The sequence below is a fragment of the Geotrypetes seraphini genome, chromosome 8 (assembly GCF_902459505.1).
Source record: "Geotrypetes seraphini chromosome 8, aGeoSer1.1, whole genome shotgun sequence".
Classification (NCBI taxonomy): Eukaryota; Metazoa; Chordata; class Amphibia; order Gymnophiona; family Dermophiidae; genus Geotrypetes; species Geotrypetes seraphini.
Genome location: NC_047091.1, coordinates 36759580 through 36787164, shown reverse-complemented (window position 1 = coordinate 36787164; position 27585 = coordinate 36759580). Strand labels below are relative to the sequence as shown.

Genomic DNA, 27585 nt, shown 5'->3' with positions numbered 1-27585 from the left:
AGGAGATCTAGGCATGTCAAGAGAAGACCAGCTCAGCTTAACAAATACAGGAGCATGGTCTGAAACAAAAATAGCATTAATATCAGATGTCTCTAAATTGGGTATGAGTGAGGAAGAGATGAGAAACTAGTCAATTCTCGAATAGCTATTGTATGGGGAGGAAAAGTAGGTGTAGTCTCGGGCATCAGGGTGTTGTAACCTCCAGGGTTCTGTCAAGTTATAATGTTTAATCAACAAATGTAAAGTACAATTAGCCATCCAAAATATTGAGGACATCCACAAAATGTCACAGCCACTGCCTATCCACCTTCAATCTATCGTCCCCAGAACCTGTGGAGTCCCGTCAAGGATCAGCAACCAAATTAAAATTACCCTTCATCAACACAGAACCTTTCTTCACCTGCAGTATTTTGGCCAAAACCTCATCCAGATACTGTCCCTGCCTAGAATTAGGGGCATATAAATTAACCAAGGTAACCTCTCCATTAATCTGTCCCACCCAAATGACCCACCGTTCCCCCTCTCATCCTTCCATTCCTGCTCGGGAGCTATCTTTAAATGTTTAGCAAACAGAATACCCACCCCCACTTTTTTCCATTCTTTCTTGTTGGAAGCCCACACCCTATATTGTATCAGTTTCTCCCCCACTTTCACAAAATGTGTCTCTTGAACAAAAGTAACATCAATACGAAGCCTCTGTAACTCCTTCAATAGCAGTTGTCATTTAAGAGGCATATTAAGATCCTTAACATTGAAACTACCCACCTTCAACTTTTCATCACCATAACTATTACCAGCCAACCTGCACCTGCCTCCTCAAATCCCCCTTATCCAAAAAACCCCAACAAATTCCTGCTGTTCACCATCCCCCACCCCCTCCTGCCCCCACCCCCGTTCCCTCCCAACCTTCACCCTCCTTCTCCTTAACCCCTCCATGACTTCATACGACCCCACCAAATCCCATTGTCCCTACATCCTTCCCCCTCCCTTCCCTTCCCGCCACCATGCAGCAGCCCCCACTCACTCTCCCCCCCCATATCAGTGTCCCCTCTCATGCAACTCCATACACTCTCCAACATGCATAGCAATATGTCCCCAGTAATATTAAGTCCCAGGATGGCCTAAATCAGCCAGTCAGCAATCTGCCACTGCTCACACACCATCTCATCAGGTAGGTGGTCCAGCTCCTCTGCTCCCAGTAGGCTCTACCATATTCCGGCTCCCAGATCCCTGTCTCTGAGACTGGGGCACAATCTCTGTCCAGCAAAAGTTCTCTGTCTTCTGCGACCCCTGAGTAAGTTCCTCCGCACTGATGAGCCCCTCCTTCTGCAGGAAGTTTCCCACCTCTGCTACTGTGGCCACTGATATCTAAGGCTTTTCTGCTTCCGAACTATCACTATTGGTCGAAACTTTCTTCTGTGCTGCAAAGTAATGGTAGAGAGGTCCTGAAACACCTCAACCTCAACCACTAAAAGGAGCCCAAATCCTTGGCTTTGCGCACCAACCAGTCCTTATCTGCATAATTATGGAGACATGCAATAATGTCCCTGGGGTACTCATCTCACTTAAGCCCCAATGTCCCTGGGGTACTCATCTCACTTAAGCCCCAAAGTGCGATGAGTCCTGTCCACTTTCAGCACAGAGGTGGCAATGCCTCATTCCTCAGCCGAGGAAAAGATAGAACTGTAGATCTCCTACATCACCTTCACCGCATCTGAATAATTTGCCGATTCAGGCACCCCGCGGATACGGACATTATTCCGGTGGGACCTGTTTTCCAGATCCTCCACTCAATTGTAGCAGTCTGCTAGTCCTTTTGGGCCATCTCAAATGCCCCACTCAGGTCTTGAACCACCTCCTCCTGCTCCCCTAGTCGCCTTTCCGTCTCCACTCTTCCCATGAGGTCCGCCAGCTCTCTCTTGATCTCTTTAACCACATCTTTAATTTTCCCCTTCACCCCGGCTACCTCCTGCTTGATGTCACACACCCACTGTTGGAGGTCTGCTTTTGTCACTGCAGCTGAAGAAGAGTCCATGCACCGCAGTCTTGGAGAGGTGCCTCTCTCCCACTCATCATTCGACCCACTCTCCCCGGACTCACGCAGTGACGCACTAGAGGCTCCGCACTGCTGACGTAGATTGCTTTTCTCTAGTGCCTTCTCTTGCGGTCTCCCCTCGTCACCTTTCTTTTTGGAGGGCATGATTCATTCGCCTGCACCTTCCCACAATCATCCGCACCTTAGCACAGCTCACCACCACCTCTTGCATGCTCCAGGAAGGGAGAAACTGTTCACTGGGATCAGAGCTCCGGCTCTAACCCACCATTCAGGTTTGTGATGTCACCAGAAGTCTGCTCTGCTTTTTTAAGAGCATCCTCTTTTACGGCCTGCCGTAACTAGTCTGTGGCCCTTTAACTGTCAGACTGGGCCATACTATCATGAGTGTGCTTCCTATTCAGGTATCATAGAACTCTGCTGCTGTGCTTTCATATTTCTGATCGGCAGCTTCTATTTGACTGCCTGGGGCTTTCTCACTTATGTTCTATGTGACTTTGGCCCATAAGCTATCTAATGACCTGTGGTATTTCTGTATCTCTGACTCATAATTCTCTTGAGCACTTTCAGTTAAGGTATGTACTCTTGTTTCTGTGCCTTCTTCCCTGCAAAGGTGTGTTTGTGCCATGCTGCTTTCTTCTGCCATGAGGTTGCTGGGATAATAAACCTTTTTGTTATACAAACAGTTCTGTAAGGTGTTTCTTTTTTTTTTTTTTTCTTTCTTTGAGCCTTAGCAATATCTATGACAACCAAATTGGATACTTTTCAATGAGGTGTGGGCATGAACATATCGCAGGACACACTATTGATTTGGTCTTTGTCGCTAATCATCTGAGTTCAGACTTTACTTCTCCAATAATTGAGCCTGTCCGATAGTCAGACCATAGTTTAATCACTTTCAGTTATGTACAAAAATGCACTACTAATGATTATCAGGGAGAGAAAAACACCTATAGTTATCATGACTACAGTAAGCTAGACGAATTTAAATTGAACGCAACAATTGACATATCCATAGAAGATTTTAAAAAAACTATCAAGTGACGAGCAAATAAGTCAGTGGGAGAGTCTTTGCGAGACACTTCGCAACAAATTAGCCCCAATAGTAACAAAACCAATTTCAGTTAAAAAACAAAAAAAAACCTTGGTATACGTCAGAATTATCATTTATCAAAAAAATGCATGTTGGAGAGTGTATGGGGTTGCATGAGATGGGACACTGATACGGGGGGGGAGGGGGAGAGTGAGTGGGGGCTGCTGCATGGTGGGGGGAAGGATGTAGGGACAATGGGATTTGGTGGGGTCATATGAAGTCATGGAGGGGTTAAGGAGAAGGAGGGTAAAGGTTGGGAGGGGACGGGGTGGGGGTAGGAGGGGGTGGGGGATGGTGAACAGCAGGAATTTGTTGGGGGTTTTTTGGATAAGGGAGATTTGAGGAGGCAGGTGCAGATTGGCTGTTAATAGTTATGGGGATGACAAGTTGAAGGTGGGTAGTTTCAATGTTAAGGGTCTTAATATGCCTCTTAAATGACAACTGCTATTGAAGGAGTTACAGAGGCTTCCGACCGAAATGCAAGGGACCTAGGGAGAGGAAGAAACGATATGGATTGCTCTGAAAGGAGAAGATGGAACTTCTATCTACGTGGGTGTAGTCTACAGACCTCCGACTCAATCGCCGCAAATTGATAAGGATCTGATTGTGGATATCCAAAAGTTTGGAAGGAAAGAGGAGGTTCTGCTGTTGGGAGATTTCAACCTGCCGGATGCGGACTGGAATGTTCCGTCTGCGGAATCGGAAAGAAGTAGGGAGATTGTGGATGCCTTTCAAGAGGCTCTGCTCAGACAAATGGTGACGGAACCCACAAGGGAAAAAGCGATATTGGATCTGGTCCTCACAAATGGAGAGAGTATCTCTAATGTTCGAGTGGGTGCTCACCTGGGTAGTAGCGATCATCAAACGGTTTGGTTTGATATAACGGCTAAAGTGGAGAGCGGCCGCACGATACTTAAAGTCCTAGATTTCAAACGTACGGACTTTAATGCAATGGGAAAGTACCTGAAGAAAGAGCTGTTAGGATGGGAGGACATAAGAGAAGTGGAAAGACAGTGGTCTAAGCTGAAAGGAGCGATAAAAATAGCTACGGACCTTTATGTGAAGAAAATCAATAAAAACAAGAGAAAAAGGAAGCCGATATGGTTCTCCAATCTAGTGGCTGAGAAAATAAAGGTGAAAGAGTTGGCGTTCATGAAATATAAAAAAACCCAAGAAGAGGAGAGCAGAAAGGACTACAGGGTGAAACTGAAAGAAGCCAAGAGAGAGATACGTTTGGCGAAGGCACAGGCGGAAGAACAAATGGCTAAAAATGTAAAAAAGGGAGATAAAAATTTTTTCAGATATATTAGTGAAAGGAGGAAGATAAAAAATGGAATTGCTAGGCTAAAAGATGCTGGGAACCAATATGTGGAGAGTGATGAGGAGAAAGCAAATGTGCTAAACAAATACTTCTGTTCTGTGTTCACAGAAGAAAATCCTGGAGAAGGACCGAGATTGTCTGGCAAAGTTACACGAGAAAATGGAGTAGATTCTGCGCCGTTCATGGAGGAGGGTGTTTATGAGCAACTTGAAAAACTGAAGGTGGACAAAGCGATGGGACCAGACGGGATCCATCCCAGGATACTAAGGGAGCTCAGAGAGGTTCTGGCGAGTCCTAATCTCTGGAGACGGGAGTGATTCCTGGGGATTGGAGGAGAGCGGATGTGGTCCCTATTCATAAAAGTGGTCACAGGGATGAAGCAGGAAACTACAGGCCAGTGAGCCTCACTTCAGTTGTTGGAAAAATAATGGAAGTGTTGCTGAAAGAAAGGATAGTGTATTTCCTTGAATCTAATGGGTAATGGGTAAACTAACAGTGCCTAGCTGTGTGATATTAGCAAATGGAATACAGTTAGAGTAGGCAAGATTACAATCTTTTTTAGGGGTCTGTTTACTTGAAGGGTGATTAGGTGTGATATTTGGGGGAGGATTATCTGGTGGTAAAAGAATTCAGTGGAGGTAGGTGAATTATCTGGAGGTAGGTGAACTTAGCTGGAGGTAGGTGAAGTGGGTTTAAGGTTTTTGGATGAATTTTTTAAAAAGCAGGGTTTTGATTTCTTTACGGAATGTTTTGAAGTCGTCCGATGTTGTCAGCAGGTTGGAGATGGAATGGTTGAGTTTTGCTGCTTGTGTTGCCAGAAGGTTGTCAAACATTTTCTTGCGTTGTGTGCCTTTGAGTGGAGGGAAGGCAAAAGGATTCAGGGTTCTTCTGTGTCTTGTGGTGGAGATCTGGTTTAAGCGGTTGTTTAGGTAGGATGGGGAAGAGCCTTGTACTGCTTTGAATAATAGGTAGTGGAATTTGAATTGAATTCGTGCTTGTATGGGTAGCCAGTGGGAGTCTAAGAAGGTGGTTGTTATGTGATCATATTTTCTAAGTGAGTAGATCAGTCTGAGGGCGGTGTTTTGTATGGTCTGGAGTTGCTTTATCATAATGGCTGGACAAGGAAGATATAGGGAGTTGCAATAGTCCAGCAGACCTAAGACTAGGGATTGTACGACTAGTCTGAATTGTGTTTGGTTGAAGAATTTCCTGATTTTGCGTAGGTTTCTCATGGTTAGGAAAGCTTTCTGGGTCGTCTTGTTGATTTGGGACTGCATTGTGCAACATCTGTCTATGGTGACTCCTAGTAGTTTTAGTTCGGGTTGTATTGGGTATTTGGTATTTTTGATTATCAGTTCTGTGATGGTAGGAGATTTGGCTTTTTCGAGCAGGAGGAATTTTGTTTTTTCTGAGTTTAGTTTTAGTTTGTGATCCATCATCCATTTTTCTACTGTATCTAGGGTTGTTTCCAGCTTTGCGGTGGTGGTGGGCTCTGATGGGTCGAAGGGGAGGAGTATGGTGATGTCGTCTGCGTAGCTAAAGGATGTGACATTTAGGTTATCTAAGGTGGCTCCTAGGGAGGAGATAAAGAGGTTGAAGAGTGTAGGTGAGAGAGGTGATCCTTGTGGAACTCCGCAGGGATTTGCCCATGGCTCTGATTTGATATCATTGTATTTTACCCTATAGGTTCTTGATTTGAGGAACCCTTGAAACCAATTGTAAACTTTGCCTGAGATCCCTATGGCTTCGAGTATCTGTAGTAATATGGTGTGGTCAACTAGGTCAAATGCTGCAGAGAGGTCAAGTTGTATTAGTATCATCTTTTTTCCTTTACTGATGTGTTGCCGGGCTGTATCTAGAAGAGAGACTAGTAGTGTTTCTGTACTACGGTTAGTTCGAAATCCTGATTGTGAAGGGTGGAGTAGGTTATGTTTTTCCAGGTAGTTTGTGAGGTATTGTGTGACTAGGCCTTCTATTATTTTGACGTATATTGGAATTGAAGCGAAAGGTCTGTAGTTGGAGGGGCTATCTATTGGGCCTTTGTGATCTTTCATGATTGGGGTGATTAAGATCTCTCCTAGGTCCTGTGGGAATTGGCCTTCTGTTAGTGTGGTTTGAATCCATAACATAAAGTTGGTTTTGAATGTGGTGGAGGCGTTTGATAACAGGTAGGTGGGGCAATTATTTAGTTCGCTGGAGGCATGGCTGTATTTATTGTAGAGTCGGTTCATATCCGACCAAAGTAGGATTGGGAAGTTGGACCAGCTTCTGTCTGCTACGATGGCTTCACCTGTTGTTGGGTTTGTTGTTATCTTTTCGAGATGGGTGGGTGTATTGATGAATGCGGTTCTGATATTAGACGCAATAGGAATTTCAGGTAAAGTTCATAACTGGTTCCAAGGCTTCCTTAAAACTAGAACATACAGAGTCAAATCAAAAGACACTCTATCTGAACCATGGTCCAATCCATGTGGAGTACCACAAGGCTCTCCCCTCTCTCCCACACTTTTCAACCTATTCATATCCTCCCTAGGCACCACCCTAGACACCCAAAATATTACTTCTTTCAGCTACGCAGACGACATAACCATCCTCCTTCCATTCGACATACACAACCCAATCTCCACAGAACTCCTGAAAACTACATTAGAAACAGTGGATAAATGGATGACAGATCACAAGCTGAAGCTGAACTCTGACAAAACCAAATTCTTATTAATAGAGAAATACAAAAAACCATCCCTAACAGAACTGGAAGTAAACTCAATCAAGTACCCTATACAGAACTCCCTTAAAATCCTAGGAATACATTTAGACAGATGCGGCACAATGCAAACACAAATCCTAAAGGTCACCCAAAAAGCATTCTTCACAATGCGAAATTTAAGAAAAATCAGGAAATTCTTTAACAAAGACCAATTCAGGATCATTGTCCAATCCCTTGTGCTAAGTATTGTCGACTATTGCAACAGCCTCTACCTACCTTGCCCGACCAACACAATAAAAAAACTACAGACCATCCAGAACACAGCCCTCAGACTCATATACTCACTCAGCAAATACGACCACATTACCAATGCATACCTAGAATCTCACTGGCTACCAATAAAAGCAAGAACACAATTCAAACTCTACTGTCTCATTTTCAAAGTAACCCATGGCACGGCACCCAGTTACCTAATTAATCGTTTCCATCACTACCACCCACTAAGAAGAAGGAGAACACAGAACCTTTTCACCTATCCACCACTCAACGGAACTTGTCGTAAGAAACTCTACGACAACCTCCTAGGGACACAGGCAGCTAAAATAGACTCTGACATCTCAAAATTACTGACCAAAACAACAGACATAAAAGAGTTCCGCAAAGAAATAAAAACACTACTGTTCAAAAAATATCTCCCATCACTCTAACCACCACCCAACGAGTTCCCAACCAACGACTTCGGAAACACCCATCTATACTATCTCTTTGTCTATGACCTAAAATGTAATGTAACTCTTCTACTTTACACCTGATTTAAACGATCGAGTTGCCATGTATTACCTCTGCAAAATGCACTATCTTCTGTCATATGTAATAACTTCTGTGACAAGTATTATCTTCTGTGAACTTGAAGTATCATAACTCTTTACTGTTACTGTTATATACTCCTATCCTGAAATGTAATTCAACTGGAACTGTCCAGATATCTTCTATAATGTAATCCGCCTAGAACCGCAAGGCACAGGCGGAATAGAAATCCCTAATGTAATGTAATGTAATGTAATATTAGTGATTTTGTTTTTGAAGTGGTCTGCTAGGTGGATGGCTGTCGGTGGGTGGATACCTTGAGTGGCAAGATAAGGTTTAGTATCAGTGAGGTTCTTTACTAGGTTGAATAGCTTTTTTGTGTCTGGGATTTTTGTGCCTATCATTTTGGAGTAGTAGGCTTTCCGTTTTTCCTTGAGTTTGGTTTTATATTGGTTAATTTGATTTCTCCATGCTGTTTTAGTGTGTTCTAAGCTCTTATTTTTTTTCCAGTCTCTCTCTAGTTGTCTGCAGAGCTTTTTTGATTGGAGGAGTTCGGAGTCGAACCATTTATCAGAAGGTCTACATATTTTAAATTTTAGTTTTTCTGGGGCTAGTTCATTCAGGATGGTTTCGCTTATGGTTCACCATTGGGATATGAATTCGTTGGGGGCTGTGTTGGTGATGGAGTGGTCTGCTTTATCCCAGAATGTGGGGGGTTCGATTTTTTGGCGTGTTTTGAAGGAGGTTTTTTTTGGCGGTTGTTTGTTAATGCTTTGAGGCCAGTTGATGTTAAAGGTGTATTCATAGTGGTCTGACCAGAGTGAGGGGTGCCAGGCCCCATTTGAGATATGGATTTCGGGTTTGTGGGGGTGTTGGGTCATGTAAGCAGCGACATCTAGTTGGTGGCCTTTTTCGTGTGTGGGTTGGGGGTTAAGGATCTGGTAGTTCAGTGCTTTGAGGTATGAGAGTAAATTTATTACTTGTTTAGAGGTGTGATCTTCAAGATGGAGGTTTATATCTCCTAGGATTAGATTATGAGGTGAGGTTAGGGAGTTCTGGTAAATAAATTCATTGATATCTTGTTTGTTATCATTCCATTTTCCTGGTGTTGAGTAACAGAGGATGCTTGTTAGTGTTCCAGTGAGAGAATCATCGGATAGTTGACAGGCTAGGAGATCTAGGTGAGGGGTGGTGTGTTTGTCTAGGGTCTTTATATTGATGTTGTTTTTGAGTATGATGGCTAGACCTCCACCACGGTTTTTTTTTCCTGCAGATCAGTTCTATTTTGTAACCCGTAGGGCATAGTTCTGTGATGGTGGGATCGGATTCCGAGGTTAGCCAGGTTTCGGATAGGAATAAGCAGCTTAGTTGCTTTTTAACTATCCAGTCCTTAATGAGGTCTGCTTTTGTGCTTATTGATCTGATGTTCATGTATGCGCAGGATAATGAGATGTTGAGAGTTTGGGGAGTGGGTGAGCAGTTTGGGTGGAGGAGATTTTCTTTGGTTTGTGGATGATGGTTGTGGTTTTCTGACTTTGGTTTTGGGGGTGGTCTTTTTCCCCAGCTGGTTGGTATGCTGATGTGGTTGAGTGAGGAGCAATCTATCAGGTTTCTGGGCGAGTAAAGTTTTCTGGTAGGTAGTGGGAACCTATGGGATTCTGTTAAGGTTGTGATAGAGGATGTGTGATAACCTTCTGTTTTTCTGTTGGTTAGGAGTAGGAAGAGTAGTAGATGTAGGAGTACGTTTGTAGAAAAGTTGGGAGGCATGGTGATTTTTGTGTAGGGTGCAGGAGGTTCTGCTGTTTGGTAACTGGTGTGATGTGCATGGTTTTGGGAAGTGTGGGGAGGTTAGGGGAGGAGGAGGCGTTTTTATTTTATTTTTTTCCCTTTTGTTCTGTAGCATCTGTGACCTTCAGTAGTGAGTTCAGAGATGGGTGAGTTTTTCTTCCCACTGTTGTGAGAAGTGGAGCTCTTCTTTGAATACTTCTTTGAATACTTACAGTTACTGGGCAGACTTGCACGGTCTGTGTCTGTGTATGGCCGTTTGGTGGAGGATGGGCAGGGGAGGGCTTCAATGGCTGGGAGGGTGTAGATGGGCTGGAGTAAGTCTTAACAAAGATTTCGGCAGTTGGAACCCAAGCATAGTACCGGGTAAAGCTTTGGATTCTTACCCAGAAATAGCTAAGAAGAAGAAGAAAAAAAAAAAAAATTTAAATTGAATCAGGTTGGGCAGACTGGATGGACCATTCGGGTCTTTATCTGCCGTCATCTACTATGTTACTATGTTTTTCGTATTGATGTTACTTTTGTTCAAGAGACACATTTTGTGAAAGTGGGGGAGAAACTGAGTTTTGTTATATCTCAATTTTATTTCCAGAGAGCGTAACTGTTTTTTGACTAACATTAAATTGGAGTTATACCAGGGGTTCTTCTGTTTGCATGGGGAGATGTGTTGCGTGGAGATAGGAGTGACTGTATCTAAAAGTTTAGTTATGGTGTTTATCCAAGAAGTTAATTTCTCCTCAATAGAAGCTTCTGGCATTTGCGCAATATTGGATTGGAAATGAGAGGAAATGGTCATGTCATCTAATTTTGAATAATCGCGAGAACATATGATCTTGGGGCTGATATTTAGTGATTTAAACTTAATGACCTGAGAAAAAGAAATAAGAAAATGATCGGACCAAGGCAGCGGTGTGCAAGATTTGATTTGGAATTGGTCGAGCTGTGAAATTAGCACGAGGATCATGTCTAACGAGTGTCCTGCTATGTGTGTGGGACTTCGTAACAGAGGGGAAAGATTTAGGTTCTTCAGTAGTGTCAGTAATTCCGAGGTGACATGATTAGAGGGATTGTCGAAGTGGACATTGAAATCTCCTAAGATGACTGGGTTAAAAGAAGAAATGCAGAATTCAAAAACAATTGATTGAAGCAACATTAAAGTTTGACTACAGACCGGGGGAGGGATTTAGAGTAGTAAATAGTCTGTGGAAGAACCAGAATTTAATCTGAATTACAGAAATTCCAAAGTGCTATTAGCAGCAGAAAATTCTAAATCTAATATAATAAAGCCCTAAGCCGCGCATGTGCACTCCCACCTGCTTGCTCCCGTTTTCCGTGCGCTGTAGGGCACCGCAGGTAGGAGTGCACATGCGTGCGAATCTCTCTCTCTTTCTCTCTTCCCCCGAGGTGGATGTCAGCCGCTGCGGCTGTTGGCAGCTGCAAGCCGCGGCAGCTGTAGGCCATGGTGGCTGTCGGCAGCTGCAGGCTGCAGCGGGCGAGCACGGAGCACGGAGCCACCAGCAGCGGGTGGCGGTCAGCCCGAGAAACCCCTGACCTACAGGCCGGGCCGAAGTTTCTTTTTAACTTAAAAGACGCCTATGGGGAGTTTTAATGGATAGCCAGTCAGTAAAAGTAGGAAGGAGGGAGGGAGAGAGACAGAAAGAAAGACAGCAGGAGGAAGAGAGACAGAAAGAAAAAGACAGGGGTAGGGAGAGAAACAGAAAGAAAGATAGACATATATTCTAGCACCAGCGGGAGGAAGGGAGACAAAAAAAAAAGAAGAAAGACACAGGGACAGGGAAAGACACAGAAAGACAGACAGACAAAGGGGGCCAGAGAGAGAGACAGACAGAATGAAAGACAGCGGGACAGAGAGAGAGACAGAAATAAAGACAGACAGACATATATTCTAGCACCCGTTAATATAACGGGCTAAAATACTAGTCCTATATAATAAAACACAAGCCGCGCATGCGCACTCCTATTTGTGTGTTTCGTATGTCTGTGGCCGCAGGAGTGCGCATGTGCGCTTACTATGTCATCGCCTCCACAAGCTGGGACCGCAGCCAGCCGCCGATCTCCGTTCCTCCAGCGGGGGGAGGGAGGGTGTCTCAGAGGAGGGATCGCGGCCGCTTAGCGCCCCCACCGAGGAGCCCAGCAACTTTCCGCCTCGGCTCTTAAACTGACCCAGACGCCTGGGACCCGAGTCTTTTGCCGCCCCGATTACAAACCTGGCGATTCCAGCAGCGTGTGCAGCAGTCTTCACACGCTGCTTCAGGCCCTTCTACTGCCCTGCCGCGTCTCTGATGATGTAATTTGTAATAAGACTTTTATAATAAGACAAAGTTAGACAAGTTCCTGCTGAATCAGAACGTAGGCAACTAAGGCTAGACTCAGTTAGGGCACTGGTCTTTGACCTAAGGGCTGCCACTTTAGCAGACAGCTGGGCACGATGGACCACTGGTCTGACCCAGCAGCGGCAATTCTTATGTTCTTGGATTTTGGCACTAGGCAGACAGCATACCTCTTGTGACATCATGTCTAGTCTGCAGAAACTTCTGTACCCCTCAGAAGGGAATCGCCATCTACCTTATGCCTCCTAGTGGTCATGTATCCAGTAATTTTGGGGATTTAAAGCTTTAGTCCTTCCTCTCCTTGGGATGTTCTTATCTCCTCCACTTCCAGAACAGCATACTGGTTCTTCAGTTAAAGGGCGGAGGGAGTCACAGTACCAATCTTGCAGTGTTCCGTAATCTGAGTCCAGCTGCCTTCCCTCAGCACAGCCTCTTCTTCCCTACTGCTGGAAATCACTGATGCCTCATGAATCATTCTCACGGATTACTTCCTTCATGAGGGATTCAAGCTGAAGGCAGCTTGTACATGGAACTGCTCCCTCTGCCTGGGTAACATTTTCTGTCTGCACAGAGACAGAAGTTGTAACCTAAGGAGCAGCTTTGGTGATACGATGTTTCCTAGCCATACTGTGGTGCAAAAGTACTTACACCTGGAAGAAAAAAAAAAAAGAAAGATCAGAAAAATCTTACCAAAGTAATGCCCTGTACCTGGTTGGCTGGAGAGCCTATAAATCAAAAAACTCTGCCTTGGGGTGGGTGGGAGGGAATTAAATTAACACCAAAGCCTTTCCTCAACAGCTATTTGTGCCCTAATCTGATGATATTCCCTGAAATGCAACCTAAATCATTAATCTAGGCTAAAACACTATAATTTGGATTATTTTTCCTGATATGCATTCCTTTACATTTGTCCACATTAAATTTCATCTGCCATTTGGATGCCCAAACTTCTAATTTTTTAAGGTCTTCCTGCAATTTTTCACAGTCCTCATGCGTTTTGACAACTTTGAATAGCTTTATGTCATCTGAAAATTTATAAATGTGTTAAATAGCACTATAGATCCCTGTGGCATTGAGAAGAAAAATGGCAATTTAACCCTACCCTCTGTTTTTCTGTCAGGGGAAAGTGTAGTTCAGTAGTTAAAGCTACAGCCTCAGCACTCTTGAGATTGTGGGTTCAAACCCATGCTGCTTTTTGTGACCCTGGGCAAGTCACCTCATTCCCCCATTGCCCTAGGTACATTAGATAGATTGTGAGACTGCCAGGACAGACAGGGGAAAATGCTTGAGTACCTGAATAAATTCATATAAACCATTCTGAGCTCCCCTGGGAGAACTATATAGAAACTAAATAAAATAATAAAGTCCTACCGGTAATCCATAACAGAACATTGCTTCCCACCCCATGACACTTAAATTTTTTCAGGAGTCTCTCATGAGGAACTTTTGCAAAAAGTTCTAAAAATCTAGATATACATCAATCAGCTCACCTTTATCCTTTATGCAGCAAATTGGTGAGGCAAGATCTTCCTTGGTTTATCCTATGTTGACTCTGTCCCATTAAACCATGTTTGTTTACATGTTCTGTAATTTTATTTTTTATAATAGTTTCCACTATTTTGCCTGAAACTGAAGTCAGCTTTACTGGTCTATAATTTCCCAGATCACCCCTAGAATCCAGTGGTGGAAGGGATGGATGCTGGACCTGGTGGTAAAAAGCAGGAAAGGAAGGATACTGGATAATTGGAGGAAGGCAGGGAAGATAAAGGGAGAGATGTTGGACCTAGGAGCAGATGAAGATAAGAGATGTTGAATTCAGGGCTGGAAGTAAGAGAGAGGGACAAATATTGGATTATAAAGGTGGGGGTGGGGAAGGAAGGAAGGAAAAGAGATGGAGAGATGCTGGATTATTGGGAGGGGGAAGATAGGAGAGATGCTATACCACAGTAGGGGTAGGGGACACAGGAGGGAAGAGAGATGAGACAGAGAGATGTAAGGCTACAGAGAAAGAGAGGGAGAAGAGATGCTGTACTCAACAGAGGAGAGAAGAAGAGGAATGAGAGAAGAGATGCTGGAACCATGTCAAGAAGATGAATATGTTATTTGTGGGCTTATATCCTGCCAAATCCTGTAAAGTGGAGTTTGGGGGAGGATAGTAAGTATAGAGGGTAGAAATATGATAATGGCAAGTTGATGGAAGGGAATAAGAACACTATTTTCATATGCCCACGGTAATCTGTGAGCAGTGGTAGTGATCATACAATAATTTTACCAAAAAGGGCCTCAAAGTCCATACGGGCCATTCACTCTATAATGGGGACATCGTCTCCCTTAATGAGTTTAAATTATTCTCATTGGCCCGGTAGCGGGGAAAACATGAGAAGAAAAAAAACCCTCCAAATTTAGAGAAAATACTTCTCAGGTTAAAAAACCACTAACCAAACTAGTATCAAATCCTAACCACTAGTCACAAATTGAACTTAAAGAGTCACGGACCCTCTAAATAGAAGAGAGCAGATCCTTGTGTCTTAACTTAGGTAAGTTCAATAATATCCAGTGTAACTTAGCTCATACTCCAGCGGTTTCTTCATGCCAACGAGACTAGTCAGTCATTAATTATACTTCAAGCGGTCCAAAAAATCTGAAGCAATCACCAAAGATCCACTCTCACATAAATCTTGACAAGAGGTTCTGGCTAAAGGCCTCGTTTTGCACCAGCTGCATTAGGAGAACATGTCACAATGCTTCTGCTGCTCTAGAAAGGAAAGAGAATCACTGATTCTATAAGTAGCCGAACATGACGTCCAATCATATTCTTCTCAGATTTAAAGGGATATAACAGATCTCACATTTTGTCATCGGAAGGAGGCAATTAAGAACAGCATTCATTAAAGGAGTATTCTCCACAAAACAGCACAGTTACCAGATCACTTGAAAAAAGCCTTTCATTTGATAGCACTGTTCAAACCTAAAGGCTCTATGATTTTCAATTCGAATCAGTCTTTGTTCATATTTATGTAAGGGAATAAGAGCAGCTATACTGGGACAGACCGAAGGTACATCAAGCCCAGTATCCTGTTTTCAACAGTGGTCAACCCAGTTTACAAGTACAGTACCTGGCAAGATCCCATGGAGAAAACCAGATTTTATGCTGCTTATCCTAGGAGTAAGCAAGTTGGTGGGTGAAAAGTAAAAAGGGAGGAGTGGACATAGGCAGAAAAGAAAGGAAGGAAAGAGCTAAATGGGAAAAATCAGTATTTCAGAGACAAGTATAGTTAGCGAATAGAACAAGAAAGGATGAGAAATGATGAATGGACAGCATCTACTCGAAAGAGAGTTATCAGAAGACAGGCAGGATAGCAGAACAGAGAAACTGGGACCCTCATGGAAAAGCAGAAGTTGGATTGCTACAGATCCTTAAATAGAAACTACTATTACTATTAATTCATCTAGAGCGCTACCAGAAGTACATAGCACTATACAGTTAGAAAGGGGACACTCCCTGTTCCCACAATTTAAACAATTAAGACAGACAAACAGGATGTCAGGGGTTACAGTTAGAGGGGATGGTTAAAATTCTGGCTAGGGTGGTGAGCAGAGGGAAGTAGGGTTATGAGTTGAAGGCTGTCTCAAAAAGGTCTCAAAAAGCCTACTTTTGAATAAGTGAAGGGGTGTGGTGGACGGACTCAGTTTATTCCAGGCACATGGGGCAGCAGCCGAAAGGAATGAAGTCTGGAATTGGAAGTAGAGGAGAAGGGTACAGATAAAAGCAATTTGTCTGAGGAATGGAGTTCTCGGGGAGATGTATAAGGAGAGAGAAGAGAAGAGAGGAGAGATACTGAGGGGCTGCAAAACGAACACACTTGTAGGTTAGTAGGAGTCTGAACTGTATACAAAGGGGGATAGGAAGCCAATGAAGTGATTTGAGGAGTGGGATGGGGTGAGTGTAATGAGGTTGGCAGAAGATAAGTTGTGTAGCAGAGTTGTAGAGATAGAAGCGACAGGTTTTAGCAGTCTGTTGGATGTGGGTAGAAAATGAAAGGCTGGAGTCGAAGATGACTCCAAGGTTACAAAAAGAGGAGAAAGGAACAAAAAATTTACAGAGATGGAGAACAGAGGGAGAGGAGCAGGTTTAGGAGAAAAGAGGAGTAATTCATTCTTGGACATGTTTAGTTTCAGGTGGCGGTGGGACATCCAGGCAGCAATATCAGCCAGACAGGCTGAGACTTTTTCTTGGATTTTAGGTGAAATCTCGGGTGTAGAGAGATAGATCTGGGAATTATCAGCATATAGATGATCCTGGAATCCACAGGAAGAGATTAGGGCACCGAGGGAAGAGAGGTAGAGAGAGAAAAGAAGAGGTCCTAAGACAGAGCCCTGGAGTACACCAATCACTAGCAGAATAGAGGCAGAGGAAGACCCACCAGTGCCTACAATAAAGGTGTTATGGGAGAGGTAGGAGACAAACCAGGAGAGGACAGATTTATGAAATCCAAGCGAGGACAGCGTGTCACGGAGTAAGCAGTGATTAACAGTATCAAGAAGGAGGAGGATAAAGGCCCTTAGATCTGGTCAGGAACAGTCACTGCAGACTTTGGTAAAGGCAGTCTTTGTGGATTGAGATGAAAGAAAGTCAAGGCAGTGACAGAGGACAGAGCACTAAAGTAGCTTGGATAGGAATAGGAGAAGAGAGGCACAGTGATAGTTAGAGGGGCAGGTAGGATCCAACAAGGTTCTTTTGAGAAGCAGCTTAACCACTGCATGTTTGAAGGCATTAGAAACAGTTGCAGTGGAAATGGATAGGTTGAGGATACAACAGAGAGCAAGGATAACAGTATGTGAGATGGAGTCAAAAGGGATGGGAATAGGGTCAGAGGGTCATGTAGTAGGCTTGTCCGAGGACAGAATTTGTGCGGTTTCTTCCTCTGTGATTTCAGAGAAGGAAGAAAAGTCGGCTGGAGTTGGGAGAGAACATTTCACTTCTGTAACTCCTGCAGAATACAGTTAAGAGCTTCAAATAGTTAGCAACCACTAACTAGAAATAGGAACTCTGAGAAAACACTGGAGAAACACAAATGTATTTCCTTCTGGATGGTATAAATTCTTTTCCAGGGTGTTATTTTTATTTCTTCTTTTTTTTCTGTCTTCTGTCTCTTTACATTTGTTTCCCAAAGATTGTTATCCATCATTTTCTTCTCTTCTGTGCATCTCTATGCAGCTAGATTTCACCCTTCATTCTACCCTTCTCTCTCCATCTAGACCAGGGGTGCCCACACTTTTTGTGCTTGCGAGCTACTTTTAAAATGACCAAGTCAAAATGATCTACCAACAATAAAATTTAAAAAAAACACTACGCACACTGTACTCATAGAATTGTTAATTATCATTCCTATTCCGGGGTTTTTTCAAAGAGGTTAAAGCAGATGACTCTATGCACTGTCACCTCAGTAACAACCATACAAAAATAGACAAATACCCACCCCCTCCCTTTTTATTAAACCACGATAGCAGTTTTTAGCGCAGGGAGCTGCGTTGAATGCCCATCGACGCTCATAGGCTCCCTTCGCTAAAAACCTCTATTGCGGTTTAGTAAAAGGGGACCATATTGTAAAATATAGAGAGCAGATATAAATTCAGACACATTTTGATCACTAAATTTAAAATAAAATCATTTTTCCTACCTTGTCTGGTGATTTCATGAGTCTCTGGTTGCACTTTCTTCTTCTGACTGTGCATCCAATCTTTCTTCCCTTCTTTTAGCTTGTATGCTTCCTCTCCTCCTGACCTCATTCCCCCCCCCCCCAACGTTTTCTTCTTCTCTCCCTGCCCTTTCTTTCTTTCTTTCTCTCTTCATGCCCCCTTTCTTTTTTTCTGTTTCTCTTCTTTCCTTCTGTCTCCCTGCCTGCCCTCTTTCTCCCTCCCTACCCTCCCCCAAGCCACTGCCACTGCCATCGGATAACAGGCCCCCAAAGCCGCCCGCCGCCGGCCAAGCTCTCCTTGCTTCGGGCCCACCAGCATTCCTCTCCCCGACGTCAATTTTGCCGTCGGAGAGGAAGTTCCGCTGGCCAGAACTTCCTCTCCGACGGCAGAATTGACGTCGGGGAGAGGAAGGCTGATGGCCCAAGATCAACCTATTGGGAGAAATGCTGCCAGGTCTTGCCTTTGAGTAAACAGAAAGTAGGCAGGACCTGGCAGCAAGAAGAACAAATCGCAAGCTTCACTGACCTGTCTCCCGCTTTAGCCCGCGAATGGGGCTCTAACATGTGCGTGCCGGCTTCCCTTCTCTCCTCCCCCCCCGGACATAACTTCCGGTTTCAGAGGGAAGAGAAGGGAAGCCGGTACAAGCATACGTTAGCCCCGGAGCATAAGTTCTCCAAGCCGTTTTTTTTTTTTTTAATGTTGAGCAGCAGCAGCAGAATTCAGGAGCAGGCCAGTCAAGAGGGGAAAAAAGAGAAGGGAAGAAAGGAACCCGCTCTACGATCGACTGGGGTCGCCTGAGCGAGCGACCTGTCGATCGCGATCGACGTGTTGGGCACCCCTGATCTAGACATTATCCATCTTTCCTCTGTGTTCCTATCTGTCCTATTTAGCATCTCTCCTGTCCCTATCATCTCTTTTTCAGAAACTGCCCTCAGCATCCTTATCTTCCCGTCATACATCTTGCCCTGTGCAGCATCTCCATTCAGTGACCCTATTTGTCCCTCTAAGACCCTGTCCCTCCCCATTCCAGCTTATCCCCACTATCTCCCCAATTCCTCCTGCAGCCCCCACCCCAGGGCCACCATATCTCCCTCTTTCCCTGCCCTCCCAGCACCAGCATTTCTATCTCCCTTCTCTCAGTTGATTCAACATTTCTCTCCTTATCCTGGTCTGTCTCTTCCCACCACTTTCCTTCCCCCCATGCAGTCTCTCTCCTCTTGCAAGAGGGGCTTGCAGGGTAGCATCTCCTTCTCCCTTCTCTCCCCCTTTTGCAGGTGCATCACTCTCTCCTCTGCCCCTGCCATGGTCCTCCAAACTTGGTTGTGGGCAGCGGTAGTGATGATGCAGGTTGCCTCTGGCTGACCCCAGGGCCGGCCAGCCTTCCATGTCCCATCCCCTCTGATATAACATCTTGTGGGCAGGATATGGCAGAGAGAAGGGCCAAATGGTGAGTGAGTCAATCTGTCTTCATCACTGCCAGATAGCCACAGGGGGAGGGAGAGATAGTGGACTAAAGAAGACAGCAGGGAGGAGGTCACTTCAGTACAAAAGCAAGTAGCCCATACTAGTGGAAGATTCTGGGCTCTTTGCTAGGCTTGCTGAATGGTAGCTATGGCCCCAGACACCCATGTAAATGGAGGTCAAAATAACAAAGTTACATTGTAAATGATGGCAGTTGAGGCCTATATGGCTCATCCAGTATGTGAAAGGGGTAGTATATATACTTAAATGCCCATGCAATCTGATATATGTAGGACAAACATCTAGAAAATTTTATATCCGACTTGCAGAACATAAAAACAATATTAAGAATCGGAATGTGGGTGCACCCCTAGTGAAACATTGTATTGAAAAAAAACCATGAATTTATGGCATTACGTGCCGTAATAATAGAAGTAGTAAAACAAGGGAGGAGAGGAGGTGACTTTAGACGATATTTAGCCCAACATGAACAACGATGGATTAAACGGCTAGTCACCTTGAGCCCAAATGGTTTGAACAAGAATATAGAATGGCAACACTTCTATTAGGGTTTCACAGGGAGAGCCTAAACATTTTGGTCTAAACAACTGCTCTATGAGTTCGGGACCAATAAAACGAGTAGGGAGGAATCATGTCAGCACATTACTGAGAGGATAAAAAAAGACACTGTCGCCATCTTGGCGTTAACTGAAAACTGTTGACAGAATATAACAGCAATGTAAGTAATGCTTTGTCTAGTTTTTATGACAGATTCTTATATAGAACTGATTGTCTTTTCTTATTCACAGAGCTTTTAATGCCCTAACTTTGGCCCTGAAGCAGTGGACGAGAACAAAACTCCGCAAAACGCTGGCCGCGTCGGCATTTTTAAGATCAAGCACTGCCTTAAGATAAGTAATTTAGATGTCTCTTTTTTCAGTATAACGGATAAGTGCACATTAAAAAATTGGCATAATGGTGAACAGTGAAGGAATTCAGTGATAGAAGAGAAAGTTAATTAATAAGAAAGAAAATGTAGCAAGATGGCGTCCTGAGCAGTTAGCTGAGAAGAGCGTCCCCCAAGCTGCAGGCAATTTTTTCTAGAATTAACAGTTGGTGGAACAGTCTTTATGCCTAAAGAAAGGAGGAAACAGAGGGGCTTCCCTCTACCTACCTCTGGCTCTTCAACGCCGCGGCAGACTGTAATTACAGCTTTTACAGTCCAGCCTTCTATGTCGGGTGATTCTGCTGCTGTGAGTGGGGGAACTCACAGCTTGGATGGCGAGATGTCACTCTAATTGAGCCTGCGAGGACCGCACACACCCCCAATCCCCGGAGAATCACTGGTGATGCAGACTTTGCAGGAGGGTTCGCTGAGCATATTGAGCGAGGCACAGTCTGCACCCGACGTAGACCCGGAAGTGAAAACAACGCCGACTCCTGAGTTGGACCTGCTGCGTCTTGTGAGTGTGGAGACAGTGGGAGCAAGCAGTGGTGAGGCAGTTGGAGCCCGGAGATTACTTTCCGGGGAAGAAACCAAAGAAAATCTAGCATTTATCTCTCTCCTCGAGCCGCTTGTGAGACCACAGGTAGTAACACTGGATTCAACCTGGACGGCGATTGAGAATTTACATCTGGTATGCACTAACTTTGTTTCTATTGCTCAAAATTCAAGCTCTAGGATAACCCATTTAGAGACTTCTGTTCAACAGCACCAGGTGGATTTAAACAAATTAGAGAAATTAACAACTGAGACCTCGAATTTGGTTACTAAAAAATGTCTGATAAAATTATGCTTTTGAGGAAGATTGAAAATTTAGAAAATCAACAAAAAAACTTGAATTTAAGGATTTTAAAATTTTCTGATTGCTAAGTTCATGTCACCACATGAACTCTTTAAGAACTTCATGGTAACAGTCCTAAAGGTTCCGGAAGCAAGTATTCCCCCTTTACAGAGGATATATTATTTAAAACAAATGCAAAAGGAGATAACTGTAGTAGATGAAGATACACAACTAGATGTTTCCATAATATTGCAATCTTCTGATTTTGAAATTCAGGGACGGGCGACATTGTTGGTCTCTCTTGTGTTTCTATAGGATAAAGAAATGCTGTTGAAGTTATATTTTAATTTCAAACAAATCACCTATTTAGGTGATAGGGTATATATATTTCCAGATGTCTCAAAATGGACACAATCTAGGAGGAAAGAATTTCTATTATTGCACCCAAAAGCCCTGGGGGCAGTGTTTCAATTGCGATTTCCTTGCAAATGTTTTGTTTCCCATCAGGGGAGTATTTATATATTTTTTGAACCTGCCCAATTAGGTTTTTTTTCTTGAGGGGAAAGGTGTATCGACACATCCAGAATGAAACATGTTAAGTAGTGCGGTGAGTATTTCAAGAGTAGGTTAACAACTAATGCTGCTCTCTTTTTCTTTATTTCATTGTATATGAATCCCCTCTCCCCGAGGGACTTACTTTAATCTTGCCTCTCCTAATCATATTGTGGACTGTATATGATAATTATTACTTTGTTTTATTTCTTAGTGCTTAGTTTGTTTGGCTGAGTGATGTTATACTTTTGTATTTCCTTTTACATCTATGTACCTTGGATGTATTGAAATGAAAAAAAGAAAATGTATAATAAGTAAACTGAATTCCGGATCAGTAAATCAGACAAAAATAGTTAAAAAATTATAAAAGAAGTGTATAAATAATCAGGTTTTTGGCCAATGACTGGAGCAAGGAGCATTAAAACTACGCTGATCACCTCAGTCTATGACATTACGACTGTGCGTAGGCTCCAATTCCGAGGCCTTTTCCTGAAGAGTAAAGTGACTATATATCACCGTATATAACTGATAGACACTAGATGCGCTTCTCCAAGTGAGTGGAATAAATATATTGTTATTTTGATTATCTATATCACTCGGGTTATCTAATTTAGGTCATTCAGTATGTGCCCAACAAGGTGTCATGACTACAATGGCATTAGAAACAGTGCAGTTGGCAATTTGTACCATGTCAACCCCCTCCATCAATCTCCAATAAACAGCAGCTGCACCATATAGTATGATTTTGAACAGTATATTAAGGAGATCTACTTGCTCCTAATTTGTCTTTTTCATTTTTGGAACACAAATTTAGAGAAGTCTGCCTTGCATTGGCCTTACTTCTCAGTTACTGGAGTTGCTGTTGAAGCCTACTGTAGCCTATGCTTTTTTTTTGCCATTTTGGGGCCACAGACTATAGAAATCTGCCCACTCTGCCTCAAAGGGAAGTATAATAAATGTACTGAACATAAATAACTTTCCACTACTGGAGTTAAAATCTAAGCACCACTTCATTCCTGCCTTCTTTAAACAGCAACAGCCTTTGAGCCATCTTTTTTCTATATAGGGTTCCTCTCTGTTAATCCCGGGCATTCTGGAATGACATCACTATTTTTGGTTCCACCACTTTCAGCTGGTCCAGGTATCCACTCTCCTCTGAGCAAAAGTATTTTCAAATGTTATCCATAAGTCTATTGCTCTGCAACCTCCTGTAGTTCGGAGAAAAGCATTTTCTCTCTACCCAGTTTCACCAAACATCAGCTCAACTAAGCATACAAAGCCTAAATAAAACTCAGCCCCTCCTCCAACGTCATATTCCAAAGCCCGAAGAATGACGCCTGAAACAGCCAAGCATGGCTTTGCGTCATCTTTCAAAGCCCAAAGAGTCGAAGTTTTATGACGTACAAAACGCGCGTCATGTTGGGCTTTGGTTGATGTCGAAGGAGCTCCACTGGGAAAGCTTTGAAGGTATCGTATCGTTTAGTGGACCAGTGAAAGTGTAAGAAAAGTCGAGTAGTTGGCTAGATGAAAGGAGTCCGTGATTTGAGACTGGGCTGCGGGTCCTAAGCTGCCCACCTCTGCTCTAAGGAATTTTGTTTCACAAAAGTAAGCGGAGGTGCCCATAGCAGCATGGATCCAGCTACATTGATTGAAAAAAATATGGCAATATCGAAGGATTGTTTATTTCAGGATGCCTCTTTGGCTGATGAGGCTTTTCCCTCGAATACTAGTCTAACTCCGGGCAATCTTTCTACTGTTGTCGAACCCATTGTGGAGCTGAGCGGATCAGAGCAGTTCAGTTTTTCTTCTCAGGATGAATTTGTCACCTCTCTATGCTCAGAAACATCGAGTGTGGAAAACTCTAGAGGAGGCTCATCACCTTTTCCCCCTTGTATTGAAGAAGAAAGGAAAAATAAGCATGGTTCCAAGCGGGTGACATTTCCTTCAGGTGAAGACATTGTTTCTGGGGCTGTGGAACCAAAGGATCCCTGGAGACATGGTAAAGTAGATGTGATTATCTTATATGAACTCTTTGTAGCTGAGTTTTGTGACATCTAACAAGTTTTCATAAGGCAGAAAGATGCTGCTTGTAGTTGCAGGGAAATTACATAATTTTTCTTATTTATGCATTATAGAGTCATGGCTTATGCAGTGTAGGGAGGAGCTGCAGCGAAGATCAATTGCAATTGCTTAGCCAGCCGAGTGCCTTCCTTTCTTTTGCTGGTTATGCCTCATTCTATACAGCCCAGTATCCTTCCGGCTATAGCCACCACCTTGTCACACTGTTTTGTTGCCTTGAGATCCTCAGAATCTATCATCCCGGTCATATCAGCCTCTCGCTTCTCGGCACATTCGGTTCCCTCGGATATCTACTTCCCACTCTGCACTTCACATTGAATTTTAGTTGCCAAACATTAGACCATTTTTCTAACTTTTGCAGATCCTTTTCCATGTTTTCCACTCCCGAGATGTCCACTCGGTTACAAATCTTGGTATCATCCGCAAAAAGGCAAACTTTACCTTCTAACCCTTCAACAATGTCGCTCACAAATATATTGAACAGAATTGACTCCAAAACCGATCCTTGTGGCACTCCACTACCCGCCTTTCCTTCATCCGAGTGAATTCCATTAACCGCCAATCTATGGCTTCTGTTTGTCAACCAGTTTCTAATCTAGTTCACTATTTTGAGTCCTAAATTCTGCCCAAGTTTATTCAAGTGTCCTATGTGGCATTATGCAGTATACAAATAAATACTTACGTCATGTTACGTTATATGGAACTGTGTCAAAGGCTTTGCTGAAATCTAAGTGGGGAGTATGTGGCACAGTAGTTAGAGCTACAGCCTTGGCACCCTGAGGTTGTGGGTTCAAATCCCATGCTGCTCCATGTGACCCTGGGCAAGTCACTTATCCCCCCTTGCTCCAGGTACATTAGATAGAGTGGGACTGCACCAGGACAGACAGGGAAAAATGCTCCTTGATAGATTTGCTTCGCCTTTGTGTTATGTTTTCCCTGCTTCCCGGACACCAGGCGAGACGCTCATGCCTTCCGCCCCGACGTGGTATATAAATAAGTAAATTACATTTATTGCACAACTCTAATCTAGTTCTCTGATTGCCCAGTAAAATAATTCAATCAGATTTGTTTGGCACGATTTACCTTTAGCAAAGCCACGTTGCCTCATATGTTTAACACAACAAAAACCGAGGTATTCCACAGTGGAAAGGAGAATCCCAAAACACAAAGAAGCTGTGGAATGGATGAAAATGTTTATTAAAAACGTATAGCAGTGTATCGCAAACTGTGTGCCACCTGAGATTCCAAGTGTGCCTTGGCACACTGAGGAGGAAGAGAGGTGCCCGCCAGCTGACTTGCCTACCCAGTACGGGGCCAGCGCTGCATAATGCTGCCCGATTTGAATCGATTCGATCCAATTAATTTTCTAAAAAAAATGGGCTCGCCGATTTGGTGACCAACCCTCCACCCCTGTACTTTTGGGCCTTCTAAAGCAGAAGCGGCAGCACTCTGGCAGCGAACAGCCTGTCCTAAGCGCTGCCTCTTGCTGGCTGTCCACTGCTGCTTCTGCTTTAGGGGACGAGGGTCAGTCGGAAAATGTTGCATAGGCTCCAGTGCTGGGTATCCTCGGCTCTGTGGATTTAGGGGCTCCCCGAAGGCCGGCATGTTTCCCCCTTATCTCTAGCGTCCTCTGGCTTCCCCCCTGGACTCCTGGTCTCACCTTCAAAGCTAATTACGACAGCCTGCAGAAGATTGCCGGTGCTGTAGCGATCCTAGCCTTTGGCCTCCGTAGCACGTTCCCTCTGCAGGCTTCTGTAATTAGCTTTGAAGGTGAGACCGGGAGGCCAGGGGTGAAGCTGAGAAAGTTATATAGAAGGGGGAAACATGTAGGCTTTCGGGGGGGCGTCCTAGTATAGAAGTACATGGAGGGAGAGAAGGGGGGTCCAAAGAGATGTGCATATGCCGCACTGAGGGTAGGGTGGGTTGGGGATGGGAACCAGAGGCGAGGGAGAGAGATATGGGATGGAGGGAGGGAACAGAAAGAGAAAGAGAAGTTGGACACAAGGGATGGTGTGTGTGTGGGGGGGATAGAGATACTGGATAGGAGGGTAGTTGGGAAGAGAAAGGGCGAGACGGTGGACCCTGGGGTGGTGGGAATGAGTACGCAGATTCACGTTGCATCCCAACATACAGGGTATTTCATGCTAATAACTCATACACAAATATGTATTATTAATCAAAATACAGTAATATTTATTCAATTTATATCCAAATAAGAACATAAGAAGTTGCCTCCACTGGGTCAGACCAGAGGTCCATCGCGCCCAGCGGTCCGCTCCTGCGGCGGCCCATCAGGTCTATGACCTGTGAAGTAGTTCCTGACCATTTATAACCTGCCTCTACTTCTATCTGTACCCCTCAATCCCCTTAACCTTTAGGAACCTATCTAAACCTTCCTTGAACCCCTGTACTGTGTTCTGGCCTATCACAACCTCTGGAAGCGCGTTCCATGTATCCACCACCCTCTGGGTAAAAAAGAACTTCCTAGCATTTGTTTTAAACTTGTCCCCTTTCAGTTTCTCTGAGTGACCCCTAGTACCTGTGGTTCCCCACAGTCTGAAGAATCTGTCCCTGTCTACCTTCTCTATGCCCTTCAGGATCTTGAAGGTTTCTATCATGTCTCCTCTAAGTCTCCGCTTTTCCAGGGAGAACAGCCCCAGCATTTTCAAACTGTCAGCGTATGAATAGTTTTCCATACCTTTTATCAATTTAGTCGCTCTTCTCTGGACCCCCCTCAAGTACTGCCATGTCCTTCTTGAGGTGCGGTGACAAGTACTGGACACAGTATTCCAGATGTGGGCGCACCATTGCATGGTACAGCGGCATGATGACTTCCTTCGTCCTGGTTGTGACACCCTTTTTAATGATACCCAACATTCTGTTCGCTTTTTTTGATACTTTCGCACACTGTGCCGATGCTTTCAATGTTGAGTCTGTACCCCCAGATCTCTTTCAAGGTTGCTCACCCCTAGCAATGATCCCCCCATTTTGTAGCTGAACATCGGGTTCTTTTTCCTTACATGCATGACCTTGCATTTCTCTATGTTAAAACTCATTTGCCACTTTTTTGCCCATTCTTCCAGTCTCGTTAGGTCCCTTTGCAGGTCTTCACAGTCTTCCGTGTTTCTAACCCTGCTGCAGAGTTTGGTGTCATCAGCAAATTTAATAACCTCACATTTCGTCCCCGTCTCCAGGTCGTTGATAAATATATTGAACAGGAGCGGTCCCAGCACCGACCCCTGTGGAACTCCGCTCGTGACCCATTGCCAGTCTGAGTAATGGCCCTTTACTCCAACCCTCTGTTTCCTGCCTGCCAGCCAGTGTTTGATCCATCGGTGGACATCCCCTTGCACCCCGTGGCTCCACAGCTTCTTAAGTAGCCGCTCGTGTGGTACCTTGTCGAAGGCTTTTTGGAAGTCAAGGTAAATGATGTCTATGGATTCCCCCTTATCCATCTGGCTGTTTATTCCTTCAAAGAAGTACAGTAAGTTCGTGAGGCACGACCTTCCCTTGCAGAAGCCATGTTGGCTCGTCTTCAGTTGTCCCTTGCTTTCTATGTGTTCGCAGATTGTGTCCTTGATCAGTGCTTCCATCATTTTTCCTGGGACCGAGGTCAAGCTCACCGGCCTGTAGTTTCCTGGGTCCCCCCTTGATCCCTTCTTAAAGATATTGACATTTGCTATTTTCCAGTCCTCTGGGATCTCCCCAGTTTTTAATGATAGGCTACATATTTGGCGAAGTGTTTCCGCTATTTCGTTTCTCAGCTCTTTTAGTACCCTTGGGTGATTTGTCGCTCTTCATTCTGTCTATCTGTCGGAGGACATCCTCTTTGCTTACCTCTAGTTGGACCAGCTTTTCATCATGGACTCCGTTTATGATCTCCTCAGGTTCT

The 27585-nt window shown here is 44.1% G+C and overlaps 1 protein-coding gene across 3 annotated transcripts in view; it reads left to right on the top strand.

Moving 5' to 3' along the window:
- The first annotated feature begins 22927 nt into the window (after positions 1-22927).
- Positions 22928-27585, top strand: part of PPP1R37 (protein phosphatase 1 regulatory subunit 37) — a 712503-nt gene continuing 707845 nt past the window's right edge. For 2 of the 3 annotated variants that reach the window (XR_004540288.1, XM_033954027.1), the window contains exon 1: positions 22948-23613. Coding sequence is in view for 2 of the 3 variants with exons in the window: in XM_033954027.1 (XP_033809918.1) it covers positions 23244-23613 (370 nt within the window). In the remaining variant the exon portion in view is untranslated. Of the gene's footprint in view, positions 23614-27585 lie in introns of all 3 variants that reach the window. The other variant, XM_033954028.1, reaches the window with a different exon arrangement.